The sequence below is a fragment of the Notolepis coatsorum genome (genome assembly GCF_963971535.1).
Source record: "Notolepis coatsorum genome assembly, chromosome: 13".
Lineage (NCBI taxonomy): Eukaryota > Metazoa > Chordata > Actinopteri > Aulopiformes > Paralepididae > Notolepis > Notolepis coatsorum.
This window is the reverse complement of record NC_140177.1, coordinates 15,754,776-15,766,533: the sequence shown is the minus strand read 5'-3', so window position 1 is coordinate 15,766,533 and position 11,758 is coordinate 15,754,776. Positions and strand designations below refer to the sequence as shown.

Here is an 11,758-nt window from a genome sequence, read left to right as displayed (position 1 = left end):
TGGAAAGCACTCACAACGATATGGAACGTATAAACAGAACACAGTATTTATTGTTTATGAAACTGTACATATTAATATGACAGTAACTGACGCCCCACAATAAACAATATACTTGCATTGCGTGGGGGGGGGGGGGGGGTGGAAAGCACTCACAACGATATGGAACGTATAAACAGAACACAGTATTTTTTGTTTCTGAAACTGTACATATTAATATGACAGTAACTGACGCCCCACAATATACCTGCATTGCGTGGGGGGGGGGGGGGGGGGGTGGAAAGCACTCACAACGATATGGAACGTATAAACAGAACACAGTATTTATTGTTTATGAAACTGTACATATTAATATGACAGTGACTGACGCCCCACAATAATGACGATTATGACCAGAGACTGACGCCACAGGAGCGCACACAGCTGTACATATTAATATGACAGTGACTGACGCCCCATATCACGATTATGACCAGACGCCACAGGAGCACACAGCGCCCCCAGCGGCCCACACCAGCAGCAGCGGAGAATGCGCGTTCACGGGAACGGTCACGTGGGGGTGGAGTAAGATTATGGCAAGCGGTAAGATTTTGGCACTACACCGGCATTGAGCCCCCATGTCACACGTACATGAAAGACCGGAATAGAGCCCCCATGTCACATACTAATGTCTAATGACAATATAAAATATAAGCTGGAGCGGGCTGTATGTGAAAACCAGCCCCCTCCAGTAGTGCACTAAGCACGGTCCCGAGCAGGTAAGAAATAAACACAAGGCGTTGTTCCAAAAATAGTAAATTATATTTATTATACAGGGTAGGGATTGAAACCTCCACTGATATTGGAATATGTAACAAAGGGAAAAAACAACCCACAAACAATTAACAAACAGGGAGAAGGGTAATGGGAGAACACACAAGGTAAGGATAATACAAGTAAACTAAATAAGCGCCCACAGGCACTAACCAACCAGCCAGAGGTTGGTACTGGGAAACCCCCAGCAAAAGGTACAAGTCCACTCAGTGGAACTAGGCCTAAAGCCAACAAGAGAATACTCACAATAGTTGAGAAGTGGCGCAGAGGCCAACAATATCTACATATATATACTTAGTACTTAATCCACACGAAGCAGTAGATAAGCACAGTATCGTTCCACAACAGTGGCAAACAATGGCAACCCCACTCCACTCTGGTCACTGGCAATTGACAGAATGAGGCGCCCCGATGTGTGTCATCTCCCACTCTGTTATCCACCCATCTCCACTGCCTGTCTGAGAGTGCACCAATCAGGTGCAACCAATCCAATCAGGGAGATGGGTGGCATCTGCAAAACAGAAACAGGAGATTAGGAGATGACACAACATCACACATAGAAAACAACACATTAAATATACTAACCTGATGTTACATGGTGTTAAAATATATGGCAATAATGATAATGAACAATGCACGTACGTGACACACATCAATGTGGAACGCCCTACCCACAGCTGTAAAGGAATGTAAATCACTACCTACTTTCAAAACCACTCTCAAAGAACACCTACGGGAGACTGCAATTCTAAACTGGCCCCTAAAAATGTCCTAACCCAACCCCCTCCAATGTACAGTAAATGTCCTAACCCAATAATACACGAGACCCTCTTCTTGGGACCAAGTAAGGTTTCGTCGATAATCCAATGTACAGTTATCCCCCCGCCTACACAACCCCCCCCACCCCCCACCCAACCACCTCCAATGTACAGTTTCCCATGCCCCCCCTCCACCCCACCTACCCAACCTCCTCCAATGTACAGTTTCTTCGTCAAATGTATACTCTCTTTTTTAGACTCTTTTTGTATCACAAACAATAATGTATTTGTAAATCTGGTATGTCATAAATGTATAGATGTAGCAGTATTGTAGGCGGCTGGGTGGCGCAGCGGAGATTGCGCTCGTCACCAATGCAAGAGACTCTGGTCTCGAATCCCGGTGTCAGCATTGCCTCCGGCTTGGGCCAGTCGTCATACTATCTCAATTGACAGAGGTAGCGGGTGGAAGTCGATGGGTGGGGATTGGACGTTGTGGACAGCGACTCCTACAGGTCGGTTGGGGAACGCCTGCACAGCAGAGACAGGAAGTAGCGGGGGTAGTGTGAGCCTCCCATGCGTTACACCTCGCCACTGAGAGTCCGCACTGTCTGGTGAAAAGATGCGACAGGCTGCCTCCTCGTGTACCAGAGGGGACACGTGATGCAAGGCTTCTATCCTCCCTACGACCGACCAGTGGGAGGCATAGTCGAGCAACGTTCAAGACAGGGGAGGGGAGAATTGGAAATACGAAATTGGGATGAGGGAAAAATAGAAAATAAGGAGAAAAAGTGGATACAAAAAAAATATGTAGCATTATTGTCTATCTGTATGTCATGTATGTCATATTATGTTATGATGAATTGAAAATGGGGGACCCTGATGTAAACAAGACGAAAGTCTTTCTCTGGTCTGCACCCCTTAACAATTGTGTGTATTGAGCTGTAATGTATTGTACCCATTCTGCAATCTGTTAATACAATTTTCAATCAATCAATCAATCAATCAATCAATCAATCAATCAATCAATCAATCAATCAATCAATCAATCAATCAATCAAAACAAGTCACAGAGCTGTACTGTTTATTCTGGTCAGTATAATTCATCATGTTAAACTCACTTTAAACAAACACTCACCTTTAGCATTCACTTTAGACACTTTAAACACTTTTTAACAATACACCATATTTTGTATATATTTATTACAAAAAGATTTGCACTACATTCCCTACCACATTTTTTGTATTTATTTTTTTAAATTTGCATTTTGTACTTCATAGCTTGCATTTGGTACTACTTATAGGTTGTACTTTAATTTGTATAATGTATATTGTATATTTTGTATAGTGTTTGGACTTTATTTTTAAAAACTTTTTTACTGTATGAAGCATATTCTCAGGGAGCTCATACAGAACCAAGCATTTCAATGTAATGTGCATGTACTTTATATGTGACAGTGACAAATAAAACAAAACTTTAACTTGAACAAACTTGTCGTCCTTGGTAACACTCTAATGGACAAGCTAAAGGCAATTGGTTTTGATAGCTTATCAGTGAGCTGGATGCAATCCTACCTGGAGGGGAGAGAACAGATGGTAGAGGTAAACGGTACTCTATCCCCCCCCCTCACAGTGAGCTGTGGTGTTCCACAAGGAAGCATACTAGGACCGCTACTCGTCCTAATTTATGCAAATGACATGTCGTCAGCCTGTGACTGCAACTTGTTCCTGTTTGCGGACGACTCAGCCCTGCTGGTCTCTGACAAGAACAAATTGCAGGTTGAAAAAACCCTCAGCACGGAACTAGGCAAAATCTGCATATGGCTCGCTGATAACAAACTATCATTACACATGGGCAAAACAGAGTCCATTCTCTTCGGTTCAAATAACAAACTCAGCAAGACCGACGGCTTCTCAGTTACAGTGGGTGACAATATTGTCACAAGGAAAGACGAAATTACCTACCTGGGTTCCATCCTAGAGGCAAATCTTTCCTGTGACAAAATGGCATCCAATGTAATAAAAAAAAGTCAACCAACGAACTAGATTCTTGTACCGGATCTCCTCTCTGGTAAACAAGAATACCCTGAAGACTCTGGCAGGAGCACTCATTCAAGGGTACTATGACTATGCGTGCACCTCATGGTACCAAAGCACCTCAAAGGCGCTTAAAACAAAATTACAAACATCACAAAACAAACTGGTCAGACTACTACTTGACCTGAACCCCAGAACCCACCTCACCCCTGCCCACTTTGACAACCTAGGATGGCTTAGAGTAGACGACAGAGTACAGCAACTTGCAATGGGCCTGGTCTTCAAGATACACTATACGACCGGGGTGCCCATGTACATGTCAAAATACTTCCCAAAGGTCAGTGAATACCACAACCACTACACCAGAGGAAGCTCAACAAATCATGTTAAACCCAGATTCGGCTCAAACAAGGGACTAAACACGTTTCGCAATTATGCCACAACAATGTGGAACGCCCTACCCAAAGCTGTAAAGGAATGTGAATCCCTGCCCACATTCAAAACCGCTCTTAAAGAGCACCTACGGGAGGCTGCAATTCGAAACTGGCCACCGTAAATGCCCAAAACCCCCACCACCTCCTAATAGACAGTCTCCTCCCCACCGCATGTATATATTCCCTCCCCGCCGTATGTATATTTCCCTCCCACCCACCCACCCCCTCCTAATGTACAGTCCCCTCCCCATCATATGTATATACTCTGTCAGGATCTAGGGGTAACAGTACTGTATATTTGAATACCGCTTATGTCACAAATGTATCAGTACTAAACAGTGGTGCGTTATTGAAATCATCTGGGGTGACACGCGCGCTCCCTGCGCGTGCGCGCGCGCCCGCGAATGCGCATTTAATGTCCCCTCGCTTGGGCACAGACTAAAGACAGTGCCTAATTGCCTCTACGAATGGAATGTAACACGTCTTCACAACAAGGTTAGGTGTGAATGTGTCTGAGAACGTATTTAACACACCTGACGACCGGAGCTATTGATATGCAAATAGCGAGTGAGGTCCCACACCGTGCTACCCCGTCCCATGAACAACGCATGCCTGGTACTAAATACCTATATGTCCCTATGCCATAAATGTCATGTATGTTGTGTATGTCATAAATGTCTATATGAAATGAAAATGGGGGACCCTGATGGAAACAAGACAAACGTCTTTCTCAGGTCTGCATCCCCTTAACAATTGTATGTATTGAGCCGTACTGTATTGTACCCATTCTGCAATCAGTTAAATAAAGTTTTCATTCATTCATTCATTCACACGGCCCTTGGTCTTCCAATACGGTAGGTGGCGCTGTCTCAAAAAACCGATGGTCTCTCCGGGGCGGCAGCCACACGCTACGTTCCTTTGGTTCAAAAGAACCGGATCGTTCCTGAACGTCGCATCAGTAACAGCCACTTCCTCCAGCGTCTCTCCTTCCCAACATGGAGGCGTTTAGCAGCGCGTTTCTTCCCATCTCGTCGCAGTGTCCAAACAGACCGTGTTATTCCTCCTCAGACTCCACCGTCTCTAGAAGCTGCGTGAGCTTTTCTAAGTCTCCGTCCAAAGCAAAGTCAAATATCTTTTTCGGAATTGATGACATTTCTAAGCAGTTGGGCGCGTTGTTCGCGCGTTCTTTATTGCAGGCAGACTACCGGTATTTACTGTTTCCATGGATACAGGGTCACGGGGACAAGAGAGGCTCGCGCATAAGAAAAAAAAATAAAAATCTCTTTGTATCAAGGAATCTATAAAAGGAGGAAGGGTCATCGCAATGGTGCCAAATGTGCAAACTTTGCAAACCGACATTGAGTTGAATGGGATCAGCCAGCTCCTTGTTTATGACATTTTAAACAGTTATTACCTCAAATGTCAGAATCAATCATCTGTAATTTGTTGCATTGTTAACTTGTTAACGTTTGATATATTGGTTGATATTTCCTCAGATATCTTATTTAATATATATATATACATATATTATGTATATATATATATATATAACTTAAGCTATCTGAGGAAAATGTGACAAGTGATGACGACACACTTTCAACTAATATCAAATAAATGTTGCTTGCTTGGTGTAACTTTAAAATATAAATAAAAGAAAAGTAGACCATTGTAGCAGTGAAAACACCATGCTAAATTCAGTGGTGTAACAGGCAGAGTCTAGACCAGTTGTTCTCAAAGTGGGGTCCTTGAGGGCCACCCAGGGCTGTCCTCAAAATGAGGAATTAAATTTCACTAATAGTTCTTTCACCAATAGCAATAGCAGCAATAGAAATTATGTCAACAGAACAGTATCTACCGCTTTCCTCCAGACGACAAAGAGAAGAGAAGGTGGCTGAAGTTGATACGGTAAGTTGGATCTCAATGATGAACAATAACAGTTAACAGGCAGGCTAAACAGGCTAGCGCCAGTACTAGTACTAGCTAGGCTAACGTTACTACGTTAGGTACTAGTTAGGTAACGTTAGATCAACTTCAGCCACCTTCTCTTTGTCGTCGCTCGTCGGGAGGAAAGCGGTAGTAAGATACTGTTTTGTTGACATAATTTCTATTGCTGCAACACGAAAAACAGCACTGCACCATTTTAATGCGTTTGAATATCGCGTCTGGAAGCAGTATGACACGGAAGTGGCGTTTGGGGACATGATGACGTCACACTAGCCATCCCTATAGGAAACCTTTTGGACCCAAGTGTCCTGTCAGTTATTAGCAGGAGCAAACGTTGTGACAGCAAATGACGTCAATCATACTATCGAACTGGTCAAACTAGAGGTGGTTGCAGAGAGGATGAGAAAGAGAGAGGAGCTAGCTAAGATGAGGACCACTTTCACCCCCCCCCCCCCTCAGTCCTTCATGCCAACTAACGGCTGGAGAACTGTTAGAACTCTGACTCTTAACTTCTAAACCCTGCACGGACTGGCGCAGTGTGTTATTATTATCGTAAGTATACTTATGTCTCACCTGTCCGACTGACATCACCGTTCTTTTATGGTGATTTCTATGACCCTGCCTGTACATGTACCCCCCCCCCCCCCCCCTGTGCTGCTATGACACCTGCATTTCCTCAAGGGATCAATAAGGAGCAGCTGAACGCTCGGGCACCCATGGTACTGAGGCGTGAGCTGGGGATGGATAAGAGTCCAGTAGAGGATGAGCGGAGGGTGCGGGACTCTGGAACTCCCTGACTCTGGAACTCCCTGCCCCCACACATCCGACAGTCAGACTCACTCTCATCATTCAGATCACAATTGAAAACCCATCTGTTCAAACTCGCATATTCACTATAACCTCCATCACTGCCCAATACCCCTTGCTGTTTGTTTGTCTGTTATTTTAACTTCACTGTTTTTTATACTTCTTGTTGTTTATCTTATTATTTTCTTAACCTTGTCTTTTAACTGCCTTGCTTACTGGGCATACTCACTATAACTGCACCCTGTGTGCCACTGTTTTATATTTCATACGTTTACATTGTTTGTCTTGTTTTTAACTCCACTGACACTTTTGCCAAGATCATTGTTTTAATCTTGACTGTTCTGTTTTTATGCCCTGTAAGGTGACCTTGGGTGTTTTGAAAGGCACCTCCAAATAAAAAAGTATTATTATTATTAATATTATTATTATTATTATTATAATTATTATTATAATAATAATAATAATAATAATAATTATTATTATTATTATTATTATTATTATTATTATTATTATTATTATTATTATTATTATTATTATTATTATTATTATTATTATTATTATTATTATTATTATTATTATTATTAGCTTATTACTGGCAAAAAAAATCATATGCTGTATCATGTTTCTGCCACCAGATGGCAGCAGTGGAGTGAAATATTGACATGGAAGGACTGCTGTCTTGGAAAGACCGAAAAGATGTAGGATTACTCCCACATTTTTTGCAATACTATTGGACGGCAAACATCCATAAACTGACTTATTGGATGGCTGCATCACACAGAGGAGGGGGGATGGTGTGGGTTGACATGGAACAACACTCCACTCACCCAGTATCACTATCCTCATTAGTGTGTGCTCCACTGCCACTCAGTAAAAAGCGCCTCACAAATAACCCCATGGTGATTGGCTCACTCCATATATGGGCACGGTTTAGGACTCACTTTAAATATAAACAAGCTTCACCCTGTCTCCCAATTGTATCTAATGCACTTTTTACGCCCTCACTCATGGAGGCAGCATTCAAAACATGGGCCGGAAAGGGGCTAAAGCGGGTGAAGGAACTTTTTAAAGAAGGGCTGTTTATGTCCTTTGAACAGTTGGTAGGCGGGTATGACATTGCCCGCACATTGTTTTTCAGATATTTACAGGTGCAGGGTTTTGTTAAGAAATATTGTGCTTCTTTTCCTGTACTTCAACCGGATAGGTGGCTGGAGGGAGACCCAAAACAGAAGGGGATAGTAGAGTGGTGCTGTAGTAGAGTGGTGCTGTAGAGCTTTGGTTGCATTTAAGCCAGAAAACTGGTAGAAATAGTCGCCATGTCTCGTCCTGCCCTCGACTTCCTCTCTCTCTCTCTCTCTCTCTCTCTCTCTCTCTCTCTCTCTCTCTCTCTCTCTCTCTCTCTCTCTCTCTCTCTCTCTCTCTCTCTCTCTCTCTCTCTCTCTTGTAGAAGGATATCTAAGACTTAACTGAATCACTAGTAAAACTGTATATCTCATGAATCCTCACCTTAACTTAATAATGGTGAACCAAAATGGATATCAACTCAATTATTTTCTAACTCTGTTTGGTACACAGGTCTTAAATATAGGTTGTTGAAGGTCACACATAATAGCAATTGAATGGTAATGTCTCTTTAATTATTCATGCAGGGACTCACTGATACAACACGAAACACAATCAAAGAGAGACAAAAATGTAAATCATAAAAGTTATATTATGAACCCTTTGAATTACACAGAGATATTGGCATCAATCTCATCCACAGCTGGCTCTGTTGGCTCTCCTTTTCTGTGGAGAAATCAAAATATTTGATATTAATAATTACGCAGTGCTATGATGAATATTGAATGTTTCAGCAGCAAACAGGATCAAACTAGTCAATTGACAAGATCTGTGATGATACTAACAAGTCATGCAGTGGCAGGTAACGTACAGTACCAAGAATACACTGTTCACTGGGTGTGTGAATACATTTGGCAATAAGGTCCGATCGTGCTACATTCTATTCTGTAGTGGTGGGGGCAAAACTCGTTATATAAATATTTTGCTTGACGATCACATTTTGCTGCAATATCATTGGAAAATGATTGGACAGACTAAAAACGTTATCTCATTATATAAAACATGTATATATGTTTTTATTGCAGACGGGTTGACAATGTTTTCCGTTGGAGTTTGCAATTGAAAAAAGGTAATATATAGCAATGTTGTGATATTACAATATTGTGACTAGTACTACTGTTCTGCACAGCCTTCACACTCCCACCCTACTGTTCTGCACAGCCTTCACACTCCCACCCTACTGTTCTGCACAGCCTTCACACTCCCACCCTACTGTTCTGCACAGCCTTCATACTCCCACCCTACTGTTCTGCACAGCCTTCATACTCCCACCCTACTGTTCTGCACAGCCTTCACACTCCCACCCTACTGTTCTGCACAGCCTTCACACTCCCACCCTACTGTTCTGCACAGCCTTCACACTCCCACCCTACTGTTCTGCACAGCCTTCACACTCCCACCATACTGTTCTGCACAGCCTTCACACTCCCACCCTACTGTTCTGCACAGCCTTCACACTCCCACCATACTGTTCTGCACAGCCTTCACACTCCCACCATACTGTTCTGCACAGCCTTCACACTCCCACCCTACTGTTCTGCACAGCCTTCACACTCCTACCCTACTGTTCTGCACAGCCTTCACACTCCCACCATACTGTTCTGCACAGCCTTCACACTCCCACCCTACTGTTCTGCACAGCCTTCACACTCCCACCCTACTGTTCTGCACAGCCTTCACACTCCCACCCTACTGTTCTGCACAGCCTTCATACATGCAGAGAGAATGGAGTAGCATGTAAAGTCTTAACCACTACACTACACCCTCTTCTGGTTCCAGAGGTAGGGGGTCTTAACCACTACACTACACCCTCTTCTGGTTCCAGAGGTAGGGGGTCTTAACCACTACACTACACCCTCTTCTGGTTCCAGAGGTAGGGGGTCTTAACCACTACACTACACCCTCTTCTGGTTCCAGAGGTAGGGGGTCTTAACCACTACACTACACCCTCTTCTGGTTCCAGAGGTAGGGGGTCTTAACCACTACACTACACCCTCTTCAGGTTCCAGACGTAGGGGGTCTTACTACACCCTATAATCAGTGTACATTATATTATTAGTGATCTTGAAGCTACGTAGGGACAGACTATTTAGAGCATTTGTAGAGCTTGTTGATCTATAGACAAGGTCAAGCTCTGACATTAGATACAGTATTTTCTGGGTGTACTTGCGGTTACACTGGGTCACACTTACAGCATTTGTAGAGCTTGTTGAGCTTGAGAATGTCAAGGTCAGACAAGCCCGTCCTCTGTCCAATGGGAACGGTGGCGTCAGGGATGGGCGTTATGGTTTCCTCTCTGTGCTTGGTGGTGAAGGCGGTCCTGCAGAGACGGAGACCAAAATGATTGGAGAGGAACAGGCATTTGTTTCTTATGTGAATTAAGATTGAGTAAAATATTCTGGTTCTTTATGTAGTCTAGCAGTATGTTGTTTCTCCGCCTTCCATCTTACCTCCCATAGTGCATGATGGAGGAGTAGTCATATGGCAAGTCAGGTCTATCTTACCTCCCATAGTGCATGATGGAGGAGTAGTCATATGGCAAGTCAGGTCTATCTTACCTCCCATAGTGCATGATGGAGGAGTAGTCATATGGCAAGTCAGGTCTATCTTACCTCCCATAGTGCATGATGGAGGAGTAGTCATATGGCAAGTCAGGTGTATCTTACCTCCCATAGTGCATGATGGAGGAGTAGTCATATGGCAAGTCCAGGTTATTAGTGTCCTGCTTCTTGAAGTTGAAGACATTGTCTGATGAATGAAAACAACATGTCAGTTTTATGCTATAAATCCATAGATGGCAACGGAGGTTGAGTTGACAACTACTCATCCTACAGCACTCTAACATACAATCTTTTGATAATAACGTTTGAAAGCCTTCTTCATCTGAATATTTAAAATGGAATTCTACAGTGTGGCTTTTCATCAGAGGGATCCAATGTCAGACTGTAACTTGATCCGTTCTTGAAGCATGTTTACTGTTGACTACTACTAATGTTGACCTGACTACTTTTGCTACAACTCTATTTTAATGGTCACATATTAGGCACCCGCCATGGCCAATATGCAGTTCATGATGACCATGTTTATATTTATGTTTAATAAAAGGAGATTTCACGCCTGGTATCGTCCTACAGTCTGACATGTTCCCACTCGATCCCAACGGGGACCGGCTGACATCTGAGAATCGTCAGAGGAAAGTGACGGTTGTGATTAAAGGATCGATAAAAGAGGGTGGGGCTTGAGATGGGTCAACAAAGTGTACGGTGTATTCTCACATCCATGGACGTTGTCCCAGTTGATGCTGACGTGGTCGTCGCGGTCGCTCCTGGTGTGCTCGTGGTAGAAACCCAGAGCGTGCATCAGCTCGTGCTGGATGATGCCGTGCTGCACACAGCCGAACCTCTGCAGAGACACCAACTGCTCACCTCCCATGAAGCCCATAAAGGAGTAGCACCTGAGAGAGAGAGAGAGAGAGAGAGAGAGAGACTATTATGACGATTGCCTACACTTTGTGTACCGTACCTGTTCATCTACCGCACTGTCAGCGGTAATCTTTACTCTTAGTGCCGATTATCAAGTATTGTGCTTTTCACGCTCACTTCTCTCAAAAGAGGCGATTATCATTATGACGTTGCCACCTGATCCTGTGCTATTGCACGGCCCATTATTGTCCTGTTTGTCGTGTTCTTATAGTTCATTACTTACCCATATCTTGGCTCAAGGCTGAGGTACTCTCCCTGTTTAACACGTGGGATGAAATGAATGCAGGTTTTTGAACTGAAGTCCTTCATGGCGGCTAACATCATGCTCCTCTCATCACTATCTGTGAATGAGCATCAGAGTCAGATT

The 11,758-nt window shown here is 43.5% G+C and overlaps 1 protein-coding gene across 1 annotated transcript in view; it reads right to left on the bottom strand.

Annotated features, from left to right (window-relative positions):
• LOC311239262 (uncharacterized protein) overlaps window positions 1–11,350 on the bottom strand; it is a gene marked incomplete at both ends in the record, with an annotated part of 149,116 nt that extends 137,766 nt beyond the window's left edge. The window contains 3 exons of the mRNA XM_084327568.1: window positions 10,102–10,229; window positions 10,576–10,657; window positions 11,185–11,350. Coding sequence (XP_084183694.1) covers window positions 10,102–10,229; window positions 10,576–10,657; window positions 11,185–11,350 — 376 coding nt within the window. The remainder of the gene's footprint in view (window positions 1–10,101; window positions 10,230–10,575; window positions 10,658–11,184) is intronic.
• Window positions 11,351–11,758: the final 408 nt, after the last annotated feature.